General features: G+C 45.9%; 1 protein-coding gene across 1 annotated transcript; it reads left to right on the top strand.

The window, feature by feature from the left end:
- Window positions 1–11,142: 11,142 nt before the first annotated feature.
- LOC122025268 (phospholipase A1 EG1, chloroplastic/mitochondrial-like) lies at window positions 11,143–12,547 on the top strand. The gene has a single exon (XM_042584048.1). The coding sequence runs from the start codon at window positions 11,225–11,227 to the stop codon at window positions 12,470–12,472; it is 1,248 nt and encodes a 415-aa protein (XP_042439982.1). The 5' UTR covers window positions 11,143–11,224; the 3' UTR covers window positions 12,473–12,547.
- Window positions 12,548–20,946: the final 8,399 nt, after the last annotated feature.

Consider the following 20,946-nt stretch of genomic DNA (forward strand, 5'->3'; position numbering starts at 1 on the left):
TTATCTCTGAGAGTATTTGATGGGTCTAAATTTATCAGATTCACTCCAAACTTGCACTATTGCATTTTAACATTCCTTTTAGTCATTCCATGTTTAATTTTTCTAGTTCTTAGCCATTAATCTTCCCATATTTGATTATCCTAGCCTTGGGGGCTAAATGAACATAAACACATTGAATTCACTCCAAACTAATAGTATTCTCTGTATTCCCTTTAGTCTTCCCATGTTTGATTTGATCAGTTTTGGAGCCTCCAAGGCCATCTAACACTTTCTATAAAAGTATGATTGATTATGAATTTAGTTGTTCATGATTGTATGAGCTTCAATCTATCAAAGAGACGGTCTAGTGACTAGTACATGAGGTGTTACCATCATGAGGTCTGGGGTTCGAATCTCGACAAAGTCGAGATAAATGTCTCCCTTATGTGCTAGTCACTATTTCAAAGGTTAGTAGCCATCCGTGATTTACCTCTTCTGTGTTGGTCTTGGGATGAGTTGATGGGGCGCTGGGAACGAGCGTATTTGTCTTTTGCCACCATGATTATGAATTTAGTTGTTCATGATTGTATGAGCTTCAATCTACCAAAGAATTGGATCTTGCTAGGAGCACAAAACTAGTTGATGGTGTTTCTGTATTCACTTAATGAGTGTTTTTCTAGATTGCATAGCCAAGTCCTTATTCACATTCATTAAATTTGTTAAATCAAGATTAGAGGAAGGTTACTTGGTTGCTCACCCAAAGAGAAATATTTTTACTAATAATATTTCATCTACAATTAAGTCTAGTGTTGTGTTGAACAGAAGCACTAGTTATTTTAGGTTTGATCTCAATAAATAAGGTAGTAAGTAGAAGGATGAGTCAGTCATGATGTGTAGGATTGAGTGATTACTTACAATTTAGAGGATCAATTTACATTGACATATGACCAATATGTCACAAATTCATCCTCATGATTGGTACAGTTGGTATTTATATAGATGGTTACTCCAATAGATCTCGAGATTAATTTTCAATGGATGTAAAATATCTCGTTGGATATTTTAACTCAACCTTTCGTAGCCACTAAAAATTGAGTGGGAGACTAGAAAAGAAACCCATGTGACATTGACTATATATCATGGCCACCTCGTCTTCATGTGTTTCCATTGTCGCCTTTTTTAATTCTACAACCATCAGCTATCCCCCTTCTTACACCTTTAAATTAAAGATACAAATTCAAGTCAAAATTTGTATTTAAGATTTTTACAACTTTAAAGATACAAATTTATGTTAAAAATTGCATTCAAGTCAAAAATCTTAAAACACTCATTGTTTCTTAAAATATTATCTTAGGTTGATTTGCAAGATAGTTGACCAATTTTAAAGCTATAAATGGTAGAACATTGATCTCTAATATCTTTGAGCTCATCAATTATTATTATTATTATTATTTTTGTTGTCATACTTCAATTTTGTAAATTAACTTGTCCTGTTTTAGCATGGTCCTGAATTTCAGGACGTACTACACCAATGTGTAGGTCCCAGTACAACCGGTAAAAGGGATGGATTACTCTGAAATTATAAAAATATTTTTTTTTGTTCTTTCAACTTTACTTAGATAAACACTTAATAAGTAAAAAAAAAATGCGTAAGAAGAAATTCGAGGTTATTGAGATTTACTTAGTTTGTAATTGGGAAGGTTACTAATCTAAAGCAATATTAGCACTAGTAAAGTCTCCTTTTCGAGCTAGGTCAAGGTGAAGAAGCCTCGTAAAACGTTTGATAGCACAAATATGAAAGACAATTAAAACTAAAATACAATAAGTGTTGTGTCAAAATGAAAAGGACAAGGGCTCTATTTATAGCTTACTGGTCGAACTAGTCGTTTTGTTGATGTGACATCTTCGGGCTCCTAGACCCTCTCCGGGCGCCCTAACTGTGCACCTTATCTGTTCACAACGGCTGCTCAACGGTACGATGATAACAATTCATCCTTATCCAGACGCCTGGATCAGTTCGGGCGCTTGGAGTGCGGCTGACGTGGATTCCGAAGTGATCCGCAGCAACGGCTCTGCAATGAGGCGCCTGTTCGGCACCAAGGTGGTCTGGGTGACCGGACCCTCTGACCGGACCCTCTCTGGGTTCTTAGACTTGGTCCAGGTGCCTAGACAAAGTCAACTTAGGTTTGACTTTGTTGGCGCAGGTGCCAACAAGAGGGGGTGAATTACCTATATAACAAAAATTAACCTTTCTTGATCTTCCAACTTGGATTAGTAGCACAAGCATAACAAAAGAAATTGAACAACTAAAAATAAAAGAGGTTAAGAAATTACTTGGTTACAACCTATGTGGTAGTTAATCCAAGGTAAATGAAAGCACTAAAAAAGTTCCTTCGTTGAAGGCGGAGAAGCCTCTTATACTCTTTGATCACTCAGAAATAAGCTAGGAAATGAATACAGGAGTTGTTGATTATTTCCTAGGTCCAGAGGTTTTTTTATAGCCCCTAGAAGACTCTATCCATAGCTTGAAGGCGCCTCCAATGAGATCCAATGCGCTTTCCATCGGATAAGTTTTATTTGATGTGGATAAAACTCTATCTACGGCTATCGGAAGGCGCCTTCATACTGTTCATCGAAGGCGCCTTCCACAGGCCAACTCAACTCAACACTGATCTCTTCGCGTAGGTGATTTTCCGGCTAACCGGAGTTGAGCTCACCCGAACCCAACTCCGACCTTCTCCTCGAGCAGCTTTCTTCCTCGGCTTCTTGTCCCTCGGATCATCGCACACATCTTTCTTGTCCGCTAGTGTATTCTTTCGCAACATCTCGTCCTTCGGATGCACCGAGCCCGTCGACTCCCTTCCCGTACCATCATTCTCGCTAGCTGTGTCTTCCGCTTGACATCTTGTATTCTTAAGCTCCTGCATATTTAGACACAAGGATCAAACACAACATGACTTAACTGAATTTAGTTGACCATATCAAAACTACCCTGGAGTATTAACAATCTCTACCTTTTTGATGTACATCAATCCAAGTTCAAGTTAGGGTTAAAAATACAATAATATAGTAAACCAATGAATTAAACAAGTTAATTGTAAACATAAATACAAGGATAAAAATTATGGGAATTAAGTGAGTTAAAAAATTATAAACTTTGTAAAAATAAAAGAATGTCCTTACGCTCCCTTAACTAACTTGTACCCATTTCTCTCTCTTTGATCACATAAAAAAAAAGGAAAAATAACATAAACCTATTTATAGGGGGTACATAACAAGAATTTTCAGTAAGTTGATATTTTTCAGAAATAATTGTTATACTAGTTTTCTAAGATGTGGAAAATACATAGTTTTTCAAGTTTTCAAATTTCTATTTAGTTTGAATTTTTAATTTAAAAATATGATTTTTGCAAAGTAATTAGTAACAATTTAGATAATATTATATTTTATTATAAAAAAAATAAGATTTTCAAATTTTAAATCTGTAAAATAATTTTAAATTTCAAAGTATGCTTTTCGTTAATAATTTTATAAAAAAAATTACGCAACAGTCAAAATTTTTTTTAAAAAAATTTTATTTGTAGATTAAATTATCAGATAGAAAAAAATTTAATTCGAAATACGAACAGAAAAAAAATATTATTCTAATTGAGATAGTTTTTAAAATGAAATTTAATCTAAAAAAGATTTTGGAACTCAATATAAGTTCCTACCTACTGAATTTATTAAAAATTTTGGAGGTACATAATTTCTAGGGATTTTCCTGATTTGTCCTTGGTGATTTCTAATGTACCAGTTGATTCTATCATAATTTTTAAATTTTGATTTTCGACAACTATTCAAAAATGCATAGTCATTTTTTAATTTTTCTATTTGTGCTTTCAATTTATCATTTTCTATTCTTAGATTATCATACATTATTATGGGGCATGAATTAGCTAAAGTTAGTTTTATGTTAGCATTTTCTCTTTCTAGGTTTACTAAATCCTTGGAGAGTACCTTAATAAATTGAAATAACTTTTCAGGAGATAAGACATGTATCTTACTTATCTCATGTTTTGATGCTCCTTTCATCGCAACTTTCTTTTGAAGATCCTCCCTCTTCATCAAGGCTCATCTTTGAACTGCTTTCAACTTCTTCTTGGTGGTCGGCTAGTAGGGTTAGTCCGGCGTGTTTGTACCCAAGGTTGTTTTGATGTGATTAAACAAGTTAAGTTAGGTCATGTTGTGTTTAATCCTGTGTCTAAGTGTGCAGGAACTTAGGAGCACAGGATGTCGAGCAAAAGACGCAGCTAGCGAGAAGGACGACACGGGAGAGAGCCGACGGACTCAGTGCGTCTGAGGGACGAGGTGCTGCAGAAGAGTACGCGGGTGGACGAGAAGGAGACGAGCGACGTTTCTGAGGGACGAGAAGCCAGAGCGGAAGCTTGCTCGAGGAAAAGATCGAAAGTTGGGTTCGAGTGAGTCCTATTCTGGATGACCGAAATCACCCAAGTGAGTGGAGCCGGAGCAGAAGACTTGGACCGAAGCAAACAGAGCTGGAGCGAAAGACCTGGACTAGAAAAGTCAACATGGTCGACTTTCCTGGTCCGAGCGCCTGGAATGGAGTTTTATCCGGATCGTGTTTGACCGCGATTCGTTGCGAAGGGGATAAAATTTTATCCTCCTCCAGGCGCTTGGAACCTTTTTAGGTGGCTCGACCAAGATTATAAATACAGCCTTGGTCCAAGAAGCTAAATACAACAAGCATCTTAAGAAACAACACTTGTACGCTTCTAGTTTTCGTTTAGCTTCATCCTTTTGTGCGATCATTGCTGTAAAGAGGTTTCTCCGCCTGAAGGAGATATTAGTGCGCTCTACTTCCTTGGATTAACAACCTCCCCGGTTGTAACCAAATAAAAACTTCTGTGCCTCTGTCTTTTTAATTTCTTTATCATTTCTTATGCAAGTTTTCTTTAAGTAAGTTAGTTGTCCGAGAAAAGTATTCTTTTGTTTTGATTTGTGAAGGAGTTATTTACCCCCTCTAGCTGGCCGCTAAGGGTCCTAACACGGCATAGGCCTCGATCTCAAACTTGGAGGATGAAGATTCATCCCATTTTGCCTTTAAATTCTTGAGCTTCGATCTTGTTGGTCTTTTGTCCTTGTCTTTCTCCTTTTTCAGTTTGGGACAGTCGTCTTTGATGTGACTTTCTTCTTGACAATTGTAGCATTGAATCTTCTTTTTGCTTTGAAAGTCTTTTTTCTCTATAACTTGAATTTATTAGATTTAATAAATCTATTAAATTTCCTTACCAATAATGCTGCTTCATCTGTGTCGATGGATGCTTCGGAGTCTAAATATGGTCCGCTCTTCTGGGCTTGCAGTGTTAGGTTCTGACTTGGTCTCTTTCTTTGTCCTGCACACTGAGATTCATGTTTTTCTCGAAACAACAACAACAATACAACAATAACCAAACTTTTTCCCACTAGGTGGGGTCGGCTGTATGAATCTTTTTATGCCATTGAGCCCTATCTCCTATTATATCATCATCTATATTTAAATAAATTTTATCTTATTTTATTGTTGTTAACCAAGTCTTTTTTGGTCGTCCTCTTTATCATTTGATATGCATGTTTATCATAGTTTCACATCGCCTAACTGGAGCATTTATTGGTCGTCTAAGTACATGCTCGTACCATCTTAAACGTGTCTCTCGGAGTTTGTCCTTGAAAGTTGGGAAAAATTTTTCTAATGTACTTACCTTGAGATCTTTGGAGATATAGTAGGAGTCTACTATAGATGTCCATTCTGGTATTCTTAGGAATGCATTTAAAGTATACCTTTGCGCATCCCGATTAGTTACCATTTCTCTAAGGTTTGTTAGTCTGGTGATTAACTCCTTGATTCTTCCGTGTAGATGAGCAACCGATTCGCCTTCTACCATCCAGAGGTTGCTGATTTGGTTCCGGAGCAGGTCCCGTCTCGTGAGCTTTGCTTCAGACGTTTCTTCGTGTAGCTCTAGGAACTTCTCCTAAAGATTCTTTGCTGATTTGTAGGCACTGATTCTGCCGACTTCCTGCGGAAGTAGCACACTCAGCAGATGGAATTCAGCTCATCTGTTAGCTACGAAGTCCGCTTGTTCTTTCTTTGTCCATGAATACTTCTTTCTCAGCTCCTTGTTGGCTCGTGGGGGCTACAAAATCATATTTCATAATTAAGAGAATTTCAAAATCTGTTTTAAAAAATACCTTCATCCGACTTTTCCATTACGGGAACTCTCCCTCGAACTTTAGCGGATAAATGCTCGGTCCGACCATCGTCTTTGTACTTCAGTCGACAGTTAGTTCTTCTGAAGTGGTTGAGCTCTGATACCACTTATTGGCACAGCAGTGCCGGTAAGAGGGTGTGAATTATCTATATAATAAAAATTAACCTTTCTCGATCTTTCAACTTGGATTAATAGCACAATTATAACAAAAGAAATTGAACAACTAAAAATAAAAGAGGTTAAAAAATTACTTGGTTACAACCTAGGTGATTATTAATCCAAGGCAAATGAAAGCACTAAAAAAAATTTCCTTCGTTAAAGGCGGAGAAACCTCTTACATTCTTTGATCGTTAAAAAATAAGTTAGGAAATGAATACAGGAGTTGTTGATTATTTCTTAGGTCTAAGGGTCTTTTTATAGCCCATGGAAAACTCTATCCGTAGCTTGAAGGCACCTCTAATGAGGTCCAAGGCACCTTCCATCAGATAAGTTTTATCCGCTGTGGATAAAACTCTATCCGCAACTAACGACTATCAGAAGGCGCCTTCAAAGACTGGAAGACACCTTCCACAAGACAACTCAGCTCAACACTGATCTCCTTGGGCAGTTCTTCGCGTAGGTGATTCTCCGACTAACCGGAGTTGAGCTCACCCGAATTCAACTCCGACCTCCTCCTCTAGCAGCCTTCCTCCCTGCTTCTCGTCCCTCGGACCGTCACATGCGTCCTTCTCGTCTACTAGTGTACTCTTTGCAGTATCTCGTCCTTTGGATGTACCGAGCTCGTCGACTTTCTTCCCGTGTCATCCTTCTAGCTAGCTGCATCTTCCGCTCGACTTCTTATGTGCCTAAGCTCTTGCACACTTAGACACAAGGACCAAACACAACAGGACCTAATTAAATTTAGTTGATCACATCAAAATTACCTCGGGGTTCTAACAGATTTTGTCCAACTTCGTCTCCGATCGCTTGGGTTATTCTCCGGCCTATCCAGAGTTAGAGCTTATCTAAATCCAACTTTGTCCTTCTCTCCTTTAGAAGTCTTCTGCTCCGGCTTCTCGTACATCGGAAGTGTCGCACACATTGTTCTCATCTGTCGGTATACTCTTTTGCAGCATTTCGACCCTTAGATGTACCGAGCCTTGTCGATTCGCTTTTCGTGTCATCCTTCTCGTTAGCTGTGTATTCCGTTCGACTTCTTTTATTCCTAAGTTCATGCACACTTAGACACAATGATTAAATACAACAGGACTTAACTTTGCTTGATTGATCACATCAAAATCAATCTGGCATACTTACACAATGAGGCCCATTTGATGGTTTTAGATTCGGCAATTATCAAACTGTGTAGAATTTTTTTTGAAATATCTAAATCACGTATCTTAATTTTAAAATTATTAAATCACATATTCAATACCTGTGTCATTCTTTTTGCTAGCTGCTGTTGGTGCAACCATAGGTCAAGGTTGACCTGGTTGACCCGACTCGAGTTGACGTGACTCGAGTTGTATTTTGATGTTTGACTTAGGAAGATTGTTGGTGCAACCTTAGGTCAAGGTTGACCTAGTTGAGTTGTATTTTGATGTTTGACACTCGTGGAAGAGTTGTATTCTTGATATGGGACAAGAATAGATGTTTGGGAGATTATTGGTGCAACCGTAGGTCAAGGTTGACCTGGTTGACCTGATTCGGGAAAAAGTCCAAGTATGGAGACTTGGCACTGGAAAAGTCCAAGCAGGGCTTGGCACGCGAAAAGTCAAGTATGGAGACTTGGCGGGAAAAGTCAAGTATGGAGACTTGGCAGGAAAAGTCAAGTATGGAGACTTGGCAGGAAAAGCCTAACTGGGATGTTAGGCGGTTGGAAAGTCTCGTGAGTGAAGCCGGGCAATAGGAAAGTCCTAACTGGGATGTTAGGCGGTGTGGAAAGTCACAGTGAGTGAAGCGAGGCGGTGGAAAAGTCCTAGCTGGGATGTTAGGCAATGGGAAAGTCCTAGCGGGATGTTAGGTAGTTGGAAAGTCTGGTGAGTGAAGCCAGGCGAAAGTCCTAACTGGGATGTTAGGCGGTGTGGAAAGTCCCGGTGAGTGACACGAGGAAAATCCAGATGGATCGAGGGTGATCGGACATCCGGTGTTGAGAAGTCCAAGTGAGTGAAGCTTGGCATATGGAGTCGGAAAGGGCTCGGTGGCTCGTTCTCGAACTAGGTTAGAGGGCACTCTAAGCAGGGAGTTGGATCGATGCAGTGGCCGATCGGTGATCTGCGTTTGCCACGATCGGTGCGGTGATCGATCGAGAATCGGATCGATGGCTCGCGGTTGCAATCGATCGATGCGGAGGCCGTCGAGGAACGCAACCTTGCGAGAAAAAAATCGTGGATCGGTCTGCCGACCGTAGCCTGATCGATGGCAGGAAGGCTTTGATCGGTCTATGGACCGATCGGGAGGTTCCTGATCGGTCCGAGACCGATCGAGGGCTTGATCGCGACACTGATCGATGCGAGGACCGATCGGTGACAAGCGAAGCCTCGTGCGCTGGGGCGATCGGTCTGCGGGCCGTCGGGTTAACCGTTGCGGCGCGGCTAGTTTCTTCATTGTCTTCTTCGCGGTATAAAGGGTCGAGGCTGCTGCTTTTACTTCTTCCTCTTCTCTTCTTCTACTGATGCTGGTGCTTGAGCTTTGTTGAGCTCTTCTTCACAAGCTTCGCGTGAGCTTCTCGACTGGGATATCCTGCTGTTGTAGGTGTTCTGAGGAGCTGCTGCTTCAACGAATCCAGTCGGCGAGGAGGCAAGAAAACCTGTATTTTTACATTTATTGTTCTTGTCTTCTTGTATTTCTTGTTGTATTCCTTTCTTGCTGTTGCAAGAATATTGTGGCGAGGTTTCTCCACCCACAAGGAGTATATTGTATTAGCCGGTTTTCCGGGGACTCATCCACCGACGGATTGATAGGCTTCATCCACCTTACGGACACGCCGAGGAGTAGGAGTTTCATCTCCGAACCTCGTTACATCGACGAGTTGAGGTTTGGTTTGTTTTGTTTTCGTTTCCTTTTGTTATTTCCGCTGCTAACCTAATTTGTAGAAAGAAACGCGAAAGATTGGGGTCGGCTATTCACACCCCCCCTCTCTAGCCGAGTACGAAGGATCCTAACAGCTGCGTCTTTCACCCGACTTCTTGTATTCTTAAGTTCTTGCACACTTAGACACAAGGATCAAATACAACAAGACTTAACTTTACTTGGTTGATCACATCAAAATTAATCTGACGCACTTACACAATGAGACCCATTTGATGGTTTTAGATTCGGCAATTATCAAACTGTGTAGGAAAAAGTTTGAAATATCTAAATCACGTATCTTAATTTTAAATTATCAAATCACATATTCAATATCCATTTTGTCTCTTCGCTCATTCGACAAATCGATTGCTAGAGTATAGTATCATAATTTGTTTTTAAAAAATGGATTAGCTAGAGTATAGTAATCGATTTAGACATAATTTTTTTTAAAATGGATTAAAAAATCTCCTATGATAAAATATTCATTATTTTTTCATATAGTGTGTCAAATTGATATTTAAGAGTATTAATATAATTAGAAGAACTAAATAAATATTTAATTTGGTTTCATATTATTCCGAACTTTCTAGGTTTATTAGTAGGATTTGGTACCCTAGAGAGCTCGGATTGATATGAAATCAAATTCTATATGTTCGTTTAATTCTTTTTAGTATATCTATATTCTTAAATATCAATTTAACATAATATATTAATAATAATGACTTTTTAAAATATGAATTAAATTTTTTAATCATTAAATAAATATATAATTGATTGCTATATTATTATATTATAACAATGGATTCTGTATATTTCTATGATTTTTAATCGTAGAAGACTTTTAATCATATTTTTTTTTTAAAAAAATATATCTAATAAAATATTTTAAGAAACATGATTAAAAATCTTCTACGATTAGAAATCATAGAAATATACACCATCGATTGTTATAATGTAATAATATAGCATATAAATTCGTCGGATAATGATTTAAAATGTGATTTAATATTTTAAAATGAGTGGAGTGGTAAAATGAATATTAAATATGTGATTTAAATATTTTAAAAATTATCAATATCAAGTAATTTGCCGTTTCATAATCTTTCTACCCTACAAATTCGCCGGACAATGTTTTAATCTCACAACCACACTATTAATTAGATCCCATGCATGACTCTCCAAACCCGTCCTTGTCGGATTACAAATTCCATGAATGAGGGACGCCCTACAGAAAATTCTACGAATAAGGGGCTCTTTTTAACCTTTAGATTAAGCAATGATTAATGGCGACTTTAACATCTGTACCAGGAATCCAGGATCAAACGTGACCTGTCCGAAAAGGAATCCCCTTTATAAAAAAAGTAGATCCGCTACCTTAGCGGCCCCCCTAGTGTCGGCCCCACGGATATGGAGGGAGGTTCATGCAGGTACACAGGCCATAGGTGCATGGCGGGGTAAACCTCAGGTCGTCAGTTCCTGAGAATCGACCCCTGGCCATTACGCCAGAGATAAGGAATCCCCTTTATAAAAGATCTTACGAAAGATCGTGTTCCCTAGCCAAGTGCTGCGTTGGCACATACAATGGACGGGGAAGACAACCGCACCCTCCACGTTTCAAATGAAATCCAACCACTCCTTTGACCTTACTCATGCTTAGTCAACGATGGGTCCCCAGGTTGACTTTCATGTTCCACGTCACCAGACGTCAAACTGTTCGTGAGAGACATGGCTGTAAATGGAAATTCAACGCTGAAGTTTGACGTCCAAATTAAACCTCGTTTACCTATAAATAGAAGTCGTTTCTCACTTATCTGCATCTCAACTAACCTCTAATTCCATCCATTAATTCTATGGCGGCAGCGTGCCTTCCGGCTTCCCGTTGTTGTGCCGGCGTCACTGTGTGCCGGCGGGTGGACGCCTCGGCCTGTGCAGCGGCTTCGATCGAGATGGAGTTCGCAACGGCAGTTACAGTGCCCAGAAGGATTGCGGCGAAGAACACGCCGGCGCCGGTTCCAGCTAAAGCGACAGGGCCAGGGCAGATGATGAATGTGTGGAAGGAGATGGAGGATTGGGAGGCAGTGGGGGCGGCGCCGCCTCTGCAGCCACTGCTGAGGGAAGGGATCGCTCGCTACGGCGAGCTTGTAGCTGCTTGCTACAAGGCCTTGGACCTCGACCCTTCCTCCGACCGATACCTCAACTGCAAGTACGGCAAGAAGAGCATGCTCCGTGGGGTGGGCATGGCGGACTCCGGCTACTACGTCACCAAGTACATTTACGCCGCCCCCCATTTCAGGCTCCCCATCGCTGCCAGGAGCTGCAGTCCCTGGATTGGCTACGTCGCCGTGTCCTCCTCCGACTGCCTCTGCCGCTGCCGCGAAATCCTCGTGTCCTTCCGCGGCACCGTCACTAGCACCGAGTGGATCGCGAACCTGATGAGTTCTCTGGAGGCGGCGCGGTTCGACCCGCATGACCCCCGCCTTGACGTCAAGGTCGCCTCCGGCTTCCTCAGCCTCTACACCTCCGGCGACAGCTCCACCAAATTCGGCAGCGGCAGCTGCCGTGAGCAGCTCCTCTCCGAGCTGTCCCGCCTCCTCTGCGAGTACAAGGGCGAGGAGGTGAGCATCACGCTGGCCGGCCACAGCATGGGCAGTGCCCTCGCGCTGCTCCTCGGCTACGACATCGCCGAGCCCGGCCTCAACCAGCTGGGGCGGCGCAGGTCGGCGCCCGTCATGGTTTGCTCCTTCGGAGGGCCCCGCGTCGGCAACGCCGAGTTCAAGCGGCGGTGCGAGGAGCTCGGGGTGAAGGTGCTGCGGGTGGTGAACGTGAACGACCTGGTGACGAAGTTGCCGGGAGTCATCTTCAACGAGAAATTCAGGAACCCGGTGGGCGGCGGCCGATCCAGCTACGCTCACGTCGGCGTGGAGCTGGCTCTGGATTTCTTCGAGGTGCAGGACTACCCGGCCTGCGTGCATGACCTGGACGCCTACATCCGGCTCTTGAAGTGCCCCGACAGTGACGACATGGTGCGAGCGAAGCGGAAGGGGGCGGCCTCCGCCGCCGCCTTCGACATAGTGAAGAAGGCGAGAGAGTGCTCGGGGAGAAGTCAGCGACTCGACGCATGGAGATGGCAGGACGCCGCCATGCACGTGAGCCATTGGACATCTGAAGCTGGCAGACTGTTAAAAGGCAGTTAATTAGTTACCTCATTTTTTTTTAATTATTTTAATGGACATGTATTTTTTTTTTAAAGAATCATGTCGATTAATTGTACAGGATGTTTATGTTATTAAAAGAATTTTATTATCTTTAACTTAAAAAAAATAAAAGGTTAAATTGGTCTAATAATAAATAAGGTGAGTGGACCAATTAATAAGTAGGGCAGGTAAGCAGGAGTTGAATATATATATATATATATATATATATATATATACGGTTTTGATATCCTGCGCGCCGCACAGTGCGCGACTGTGCGCGCGCGCAGGATATCAGTGATTTTAATTTGTTTTTTATTTTTTTTTTTAATTTTTGAATTAAAAAAAATAATTAAAAAATTTTTTAAAAATTTTATTTTTAGGGTTCAGGCTTTGGGTATAGTGTTAAAGTTATTTTTTTTTTTAGATTTTACCTTTGGGGTTTAGGCTTTTCAATTAGGTTATAGTGTTTGGTTTTAAAAAAAAATTAAAATAGCTTTTATTTAAGCTGATCCGGTAGTAAGAGCGGGCCCCCCCCCTTTTTTCTTGCAAAGTCAACGCCAAGTGGAAGTCACCGGAACAGCCGCCCACCCAGAGGAGAATGTGGTCCGACCGGACGGACGGCCATAGAGGGCCGGTCCGATTGGACTGCCGGCCGGCCGATGGAATCGAGTACCCGGAAAGGTCCGGCCGGTTTGCACTCATAGTTGGTAGGCACCCTGTCAAATCGGGGTTCCGACGCTCAGTTAAAAAGGTCATGGGCCGAGCTGACCTTTTGACCGATCACAGTCATAAAGCACCCCTGTTTGTTAGTCTCCACAAAGCACAAGTAAACCACTGCGGATGTCCGGTCGGATGTTTAGGTATCTTTCCGCTCGGACTACAAGTTTGGAGCAAAGGAAATGGCCAGAGGATTTCTTTCTCCAACAACCTGTAGGTTTCACGTGTGTGTCATGCTCCAAATCTTGTGACAGGGGATTCTGCTGTCCCATCGAGGGCATGCTTTGACTGTAGCGATATGGGTCGGTAAACTTTCTGACAGTCGCGTACCTAGGAAAGGACAGGTAAGCTTTCTGACAGCCGCATACCTAGGATAGGACAGGGGACACTTATGCACCTTGGTACACGTGCCCGAACCTTTCACAGCTCTATATAAAGAACCTCAGGTTTCATCGACAGAGGAGGATGGTATGTACTCTGAGACTTCTGGAGCCACCTTGTTCATCGTGATTTACCTGACTTGAGCGTCGGAGGGTCGTCGCTGGGAATCCCCTTCCGGCTCGACCTCTGTGCAGGATAGCCGGAGCATCTCGACACTAGTTGGAGACCTACATCGGCGAGTCTTGGAGCGTCACTTGCGTCTGCCGACTTCCGGTTCGGACGGGATCAAATTGGCGCCGTGGGAGCGCTCCTGCATCCGGCGAGACAATGGGCGAGGGGGCGGCGGCCTGCGGTGGCGCTTTCAAGGGAGGAACTCGACGCTCTGGTCGAGATAAGGGCCGCTCGTGGACAAAAGCAAAAGCCGAGCGGGCGGAGCAACAAGCAACGTCGCGTCGGGGCGGAAGCACCTCCGACCACCGTCACATTCCACCGGGCCTTATTTCGCACCCGGAGCCACGCCGGCCCGAAGAGATATAGGATCTTCCTCGGATGAAATGCCAAGGCGGGATGACAAGAAGGAAAGCTCCCGGACGGACTCATCTCCGAGCGGACCAACCGTCAATTTGGAAGCCATTCTGCGAGATCCTCTGCCCAAGCACTACGTGCCCCCTACGATCGGCGAGTATAATGGAACAACGGACCGGATGATCATTTGGGTAAGTTTGATAATACCGCCACGCTCCACCAATACACCGATGGAGTAAAGTGCCGAGTCTTCCTTACCACGCTCTCGGGATCGGCTCAGTGGTGGTTCCGTGGACGGATCCATCACAAGCTTCAAGGACTTCGAACGGCCTTCCTCCACCACTTCGCGTCGGCGTTATCGGAAAACAAGCGTTAGCTTGTTCGCCATCAACAAGAACCAAAAGAATCGCTTGAGCTTACATCCAGTGATTCAACCAAGTGGCGATGGACATCCCAACGACCACATCGGAAACGATGATGAGCGCCTTCACACAAGGCCTTGTTGATGGGGACTTCTTCGGTCGCATTCGAAAGCCGCCCGAGACTATGATCACATGCTACATCGGACCAACGAATACATAAGCGTGGAAGAAGCGCAAGCCGCTCGGAAAGAAGCTCGAGCGTGCACTTGTTCATGCCGAGCGGAAGCCGCTCAGCAACCACCTAGAGGACCAAGGGTGAAGCAATTCGATCCCCACACCAGATCGCACGTGCAAGAAGTGGGTGCCCAAGCCAAAGAAGAGGTGGACCCCAATGTTACGCAAATTCCACCAAACGGATCGCACAACACGAGGGATTGCGAAGCCTTCCCTTTGTGTCCAATCCTGTTCCGGAAAGCCGAACGACGGTCTCCTCCCTCAACACGAGGCAAAGGACCCAGGAAGCCGACCGGACCCGCATAGAGAGGCGACATCACCATACGTCCGACCGACATAGATCCCCAAGACAGGAGAGTCGGCGTCCAGGAACGGTCCCGACCATCCACTCGGGAGGAAAGCAGGAGCAATACTTCCGGGCGAAATCAGCGTTATTCTGGTGGGCCGGGAGGAGACTCAACCGAGCAAGAAAGCGGGCGTTCGGCATGCGGATCCATACGGTCATTGTAGCCAAGGCGGGCAAGTGGACGGAAATCACTTTCGGGCCGGAGACTTGGAAGGAGTAGAAGTACCCCATGACGACGCTTCTCATTAAAGCGGTAATAGCAAATTACACCATTCACCGCATATTTGTTGACACAGGGAGCTCGGTCAACATACTATTCAAGAAGCGTTCGATCAGTGCAAATTGATCGAGCACTTCAATAGCGACCCGCTCTCGGGTTTACTGGCAATGAAGTTCAGCGGTCGGACAAATCCGGTTAGCCACCTCGGCGGGAGAAGAGCGCTCGGGAGGACGGGACAACAAACTTCGTGGTGGTTGACTCTCCCTCATCCTACAACGTCATTTTGGGACGGCCGGCGCAATTCCGGGCGGTTGTCTCAACCTTCCACCAGATAAAATTTCCGTGGAGGACAAAGTTGGAGAAGTGCGGGGAGATCAACTAGCGACTCGGCGTTGCTATATAGAGATGATCCGAGCGAAGCTTCTTCCGCTCGGAAGGTCCCCGAATCGAGGTACACAACCGAGAAACCTCCTGCTTTAATTTATGATGAAAAGGAGGAAGTTCAGATCCATCCGACCCGATCGGAGGCCACCACTTTCATCGCCTCGGATCTAGAGGAAAAGCAGAAGAAGAAGCTGATCCAATGCCTCCGGCAAAATCATGATGTCTTTGTTTGGTCGACACACGAGTTGCGAATTTCGCCTAGCCTAGCGCAACATGAGTTGCATGTCCGACTGGCCTTCGGCGATCGCGAGAAAAAAGAGATTTTAGCGCGGCGAATGCCATAATCCGGTGAGTAGAAACTTCGGAGGCCGGCCACATCTGTGTCACGGTTCAGGTGGCTAGCCAACGTGGTATTGGTCTCAAGCCGGGCGGCAAGTGGCGAGTTGCATTGACTTTGGGACTTAAACAAAGCATGTCCCAAAGATCTTTATCCTCTGCCGGATAGATCAGTGGTGGACTCTGACGGTGTGAGTTAATTGCATGCTCGGCGCCTACGGGGCTATCACGGTACGCTCGCGCGAAGATCAAGAAAAGGTGAGCTTCGTAACGTCCGGCGGCACATATTGCTACAATGTGATGCCGTTCGGTTGAAGAATCCTGCCACCTATGGTTTGATGAACAAGGTATTCAAGGCGGATCTGGACAAGTTCGTACGTGGGCGACATTCTTATCAAATCCGTCCGAGCGGCCGATCTTTTCAAGGATATGGAAGAAACCTTCCGAACACTGCGCAAATATGGAGTCAAGCTAAATCCCCAGAAATGCCTGTTCGGAGCTAAAGGAGGGCGTTTCTTGGGGTATATAGTGACCGAGCGGGGGATCGAAGCAAATCCCAACAAGGTGAAAGCTCTGCAAGACATGCTTCCTCGAAACACAAGGGAAGTGCAGCGGTTGACGGTCGGATAAGCTTTGTCGATTCATCTCAAGCTATGGCCCTGCCATTCTTCAAGATCCTCTGCGAGCTACTAAGTTCGAGTGGAGCGAAGAGTGTGACCGAGCATTTGAAGAGTTGAAAACATATCTGAATTCCCTGTCTTGCCAAGCCGATCGGAGGTGAGTCATCGTATATGTATTTGTCGTCAATGAACATCTTGTAGGCTCGGCACTTGTGAGGGCGGGGAAGCCGGTGTATTTTCTGAGCCATATTTTGAAAGATGTTGAATCTCGCTACACCGGACTCGAGAAGTTGGCCTTTGCATTGGTTCTAGCCGCTCGGCGCCTTATTTCTTGGCCCACACAATCATTGTCGGACGAGCAGTCCACTCGGAAGAGTCTGTTGAACGAAGCGTCCGGACGGCTTATCAAGTGGACGACGAATTAAGCGAGTTGACATCCAATACCAGCCCGCTCGGCGATTAAAGCCCAATCCTTGGCTGATTTTGTGACCGAAGTGCGAGCCGGAAGCTCTGTGGAAGATATGTGGATGGGTCTTCCACTCGGCTCGAAGCGGGATTGGGATATTACTTATCTCACATGAAGAAAAGATGCACCTATCCGTCCGGTTGGACTACAAGGCCACCAACAATGAGGCGAGTATGAGGCCCTTATAGCCGGATTACAGGCCGACATGTGGGGGCCGGTCGGGTAACTCTCCATTCAGTTCACGGTTGGCGCTCGGCAACTTTCGGCACCTTTGAAATCAGCGTGTTCGGCTTAAACTCTCTGTTGAGGCCTTTGAGAACTCAAAGCTACTTTCAGAGAGGTGCTTATTCAGAAGATTCCGAGCGGAGAACCAGCGACGATGAGTTGGCCAAACTCATGAGCTCAATAACGCCGATCGCCATTCAGCAACCAATTGAAAAACGCTGATGGTGGCGCATGTCGACCGGATGCAAGGCCTCGCGTTTCCAAGTGATTGGAGGACACCTATTATAGAATTCCTCCGTTCGGGCACCACACCATCCGATGAATATGCAGCCCGCTCCTCGGAAGAAGAGCCGGTCGGTTTACTCATCGGAGATCGGCTTTACAAGAAAGCTTTCTCCCGTCCTCTGCTAAAATGTGTAAGCTCGGAGGACTCATCTTACATCCTCCGGAAGTACATCAAGGATCATGTGGAGGTCATCCAGGCGGACGCTCGTTAGAAGATCCTCTTGGCGGATACTTTTGGCCAACTTTACAAGCGGATGCCGCTCGGACGGTATCTACATGCCTTTCATGCGAAGTATCACAACTTCTCCCACGGCGGAGGAGATGAAGGCATCAACCATCTCATGTCCGTTCGATCGGTGGGGAATGGATATTGTGGGTCCATTTCCGGTGGCGACCGGGCAGATTTACTAGTGGCGGTAGATTACTTCTCCAAGTGGGTGGAGGCAGAAGCCCTGAATAGAATAAGTTAATATGGCAAGACATCATTTGTCGGTTCGGCATCCCTCGCCGATTGGTGTCCGACAACGGGCGGCGTTCACAGGGAAGATGTTGGAGGATTGGTGCAAGCTACGGCATTGAGCAACATTTCACGTCCGTGGCCTATCCTCGAGCAGCGGTCAGTGAAGTCGCCAGGAAATTCTTAGATTCTGCTTTCGGCTCGACCATTTGGGAGGGAGTTGGCCGGACGAGGTGCCGAGCGTACGACGCCAAAAGAAGGGACGGAGTCACACCGTTCCATTTGGTATCTGGCGGTGAGATTTGTCATACGGTCAGTAAGCGTTGAGTCGGCGGGATCGAACTATGATGATGACAACAGAGCGAAGAAACATGGAGTGGACTTGGTAGAAGAGGAGAGGGCAAAGGCGTCCGTTCGGTGATGGCGCCGTCGTGGATGAAGCAAAACTACAACCGGCGCGTAATTCCCAGATCGTTCCAAGTCGGCGATCTCGTCTGGAAGAAAATCAAGCCGGTCGGCGACGTCGGCAAGCTTGAAGCGCCATGGGCAGGCCCTTTCAAAATCATCGAAAAGCTCCGCTCGGGCGCGTATTATCTGGAGGATGAGGACGGACGGCAGCTAGATAGACCGTGGAGCGCGAACCACCTCCAGCCTTACCGGGCGGGGTGAAAGGTGTATCACTATAAATCACCCTGTGTATTTCATTTTCCGACTAAATACTTGAAATGCAGAGATGAAAAGTCAAAGGAGCGAATATAAGGCATTATCATCGTAGCGCGAAGGCCCCCGAGTCGATCGGTCGGGAGGTTTATGTGGTTAAGATTTGTAAGCAAATAACCCGTGCCGTTCGGCCGGAAGTAAATGGGTCGAGCCAAACGCTCGAAGATCGAAGGCCCCGTGCCCTTCAGACGGAGGTATATTATCCGAGCCAAAATACTCGATGAAGTAGATCCTGAGCCGTGCGGCCAGGAGGGCATTATCCAAGCTGGGGGAAAGGCGAAGAGCAACTCCGAGCGGAAGACCGACGAGCACCGTCGTTAAAGATCAAGAGACGAGCCGGCGTCTATAAACCCTCCGAGCGGAAGATCGACGAGCACCGTCGTTAAAGATCAAGAGGCCGGCGTCTATAAACCCTCCGGCGGAAGATCGGCGAGCACCGTCGTTAAAGATCAAGAGGCGAGCCGGCGATAAACCCTCCGGGCGGAAGACCGGCGAGCACCGTCGTTAAAGATCAAGAGGCGAGCCGGCGTCTATAAACCCTCCGGCGGAAGATCGGCGAGCACCGTCGTTAAAGATCAAGAGGCGAGCGGCGTCTATAAACCCTCCGGCGGAAGATCGGCGAGCACCGTCGTTAAAGATCAAGAGGCGAGCGGCGTCTATAAACCCTCCGGCGGAAGACCGGCGAGCACCGTCGTTAAAGATCAAGAGGCGAGCCGGCGTCTAAACCCTCCGGGCGGAAGACCGGCGAGCACCGTCGTTAAAGATCAAGAGGCGAGCGGCGTCTATAAACCCTCCGAGCGGAAGATCGACGAGCACCGTCGTTAAAGATCAAGAGGCGAGCCGGCGTCTATAAACCCCCGAGCGGAAGATCGGCGAGCACCGTCGTTAAAGATCAAGAGGCGAGCCGGCGTAAACCCCCGGCGGAAGATCGGCGAGCACCGTCGTTAAAGATCAAGAGGCGAGCCGGCTATAAACCCCCGAGCGGAAGACCGGCGAGCACCGTCGTTAAAGATCAAGAGGCGAGCCGGCGTCTATAAACCCCCGAGCGGAAGATCGGCGAGCACCGTCGTTAAAGATCAAGAGGCGAGCCGGCGTCTATAAACCCTCCGGCGGAAGACCGGCGAGCACCGTCGTTAAAGATCAAGAGGCGAGGCGTCTATAAACCCTCCGGCGGAAGATCGGCGAGCACCGTCGTTAAAGATCAAGAGGCGAGCCGGCGTACCCTCCGGGCGGAAGACCGGCGAGCACCGTCGTTAAAGATCAAGAGGCGAGGCGTCTATAAACCCTCCGGCGGAAGATCGTGAGCACCGTCTTTACAGACCAAGAGCCGAGCCGGCGACTACAAACCCACCGGGCGGAAGACCGGCGAGCACCGTCGTTAAAGATCAAGAGACGAGCCGGCGTCTATAAACCCTCCGAGCGGAAGATCGACGAGCACCGTCGTTAAAGATCAAGAGACGAGCCGGCGTCTATAAACCCTCCGAGCGGAAGATCGACGAGCACCGTCGTTAAAGATCAAGAGACGAGCCGGCGTCTATAAATAATCCGAACGGAATATCGTCGACACTGCGATCATTCGTATTCCCCGCCGATTGTCAGACCGAAGCTATTTTCCGATCGGACTCGAGGTAAAAAAGGTTCGGATCGGCTTATAGCGAGCGATTCTGGCCAGCAGCCCAGATTGATATTCGGCCGGACGGGAGAGCTGGGGAAAACACTTCATTCTGGAAGAATGCACCTCGAATGCCCAAGGTATGATGTGATAGAAGACGAGCGGACCGTACAAGTGTCAGCCAGGGAACAGTGCAAAAAGATAGAGTACACGAAAGGAAAGCATTTCATTAAAATTAGAACCTTAGGTCGAGCGGCCTAAGTACAAAAGGTTCATGTTCAGCCAAGCGAAATTACAAAATTACTCGATGTAGTCGTAGGGGTCCCTCGGAATGTTGCTCGGGAGCTCCACTTGATCGCGGCGGAATATTGGTGGACTCGGGAAGAGGCCCCGACTTGAGATAGGTCATAGTGGCGTAATTGCGGTCGGCGAGGTACATCCGCTCAAATTTTTCGAGAACTCGGGCGATCGGATGTAACTTTGTCGGAGGCGGCGACTCGGCTCGGCTCGGCATCTGGTATTCCTTGAAGGTTGCACGGGAGCTTGTCGGGCCTCATTCAGACGTTCATCTTCTCCGCATCGGT

The sequence above is a fragment of the Zingiber officinale genome, chromosome 9B (genome assembly GCF_018446385.1).
Source record: "Zingiber officinale cultivar Zhangliang chromosome 9B, Zo_v1.1, whole genome shotgun sequence".
NCBI classification, from domain to species: domain Eukaryota; kingdom Viridiplantae; phylum Streptophyta; class Magnoliopsida; order Zingiberales; family Zingiberaceae; genus Zingiber; species Zingiber officinale.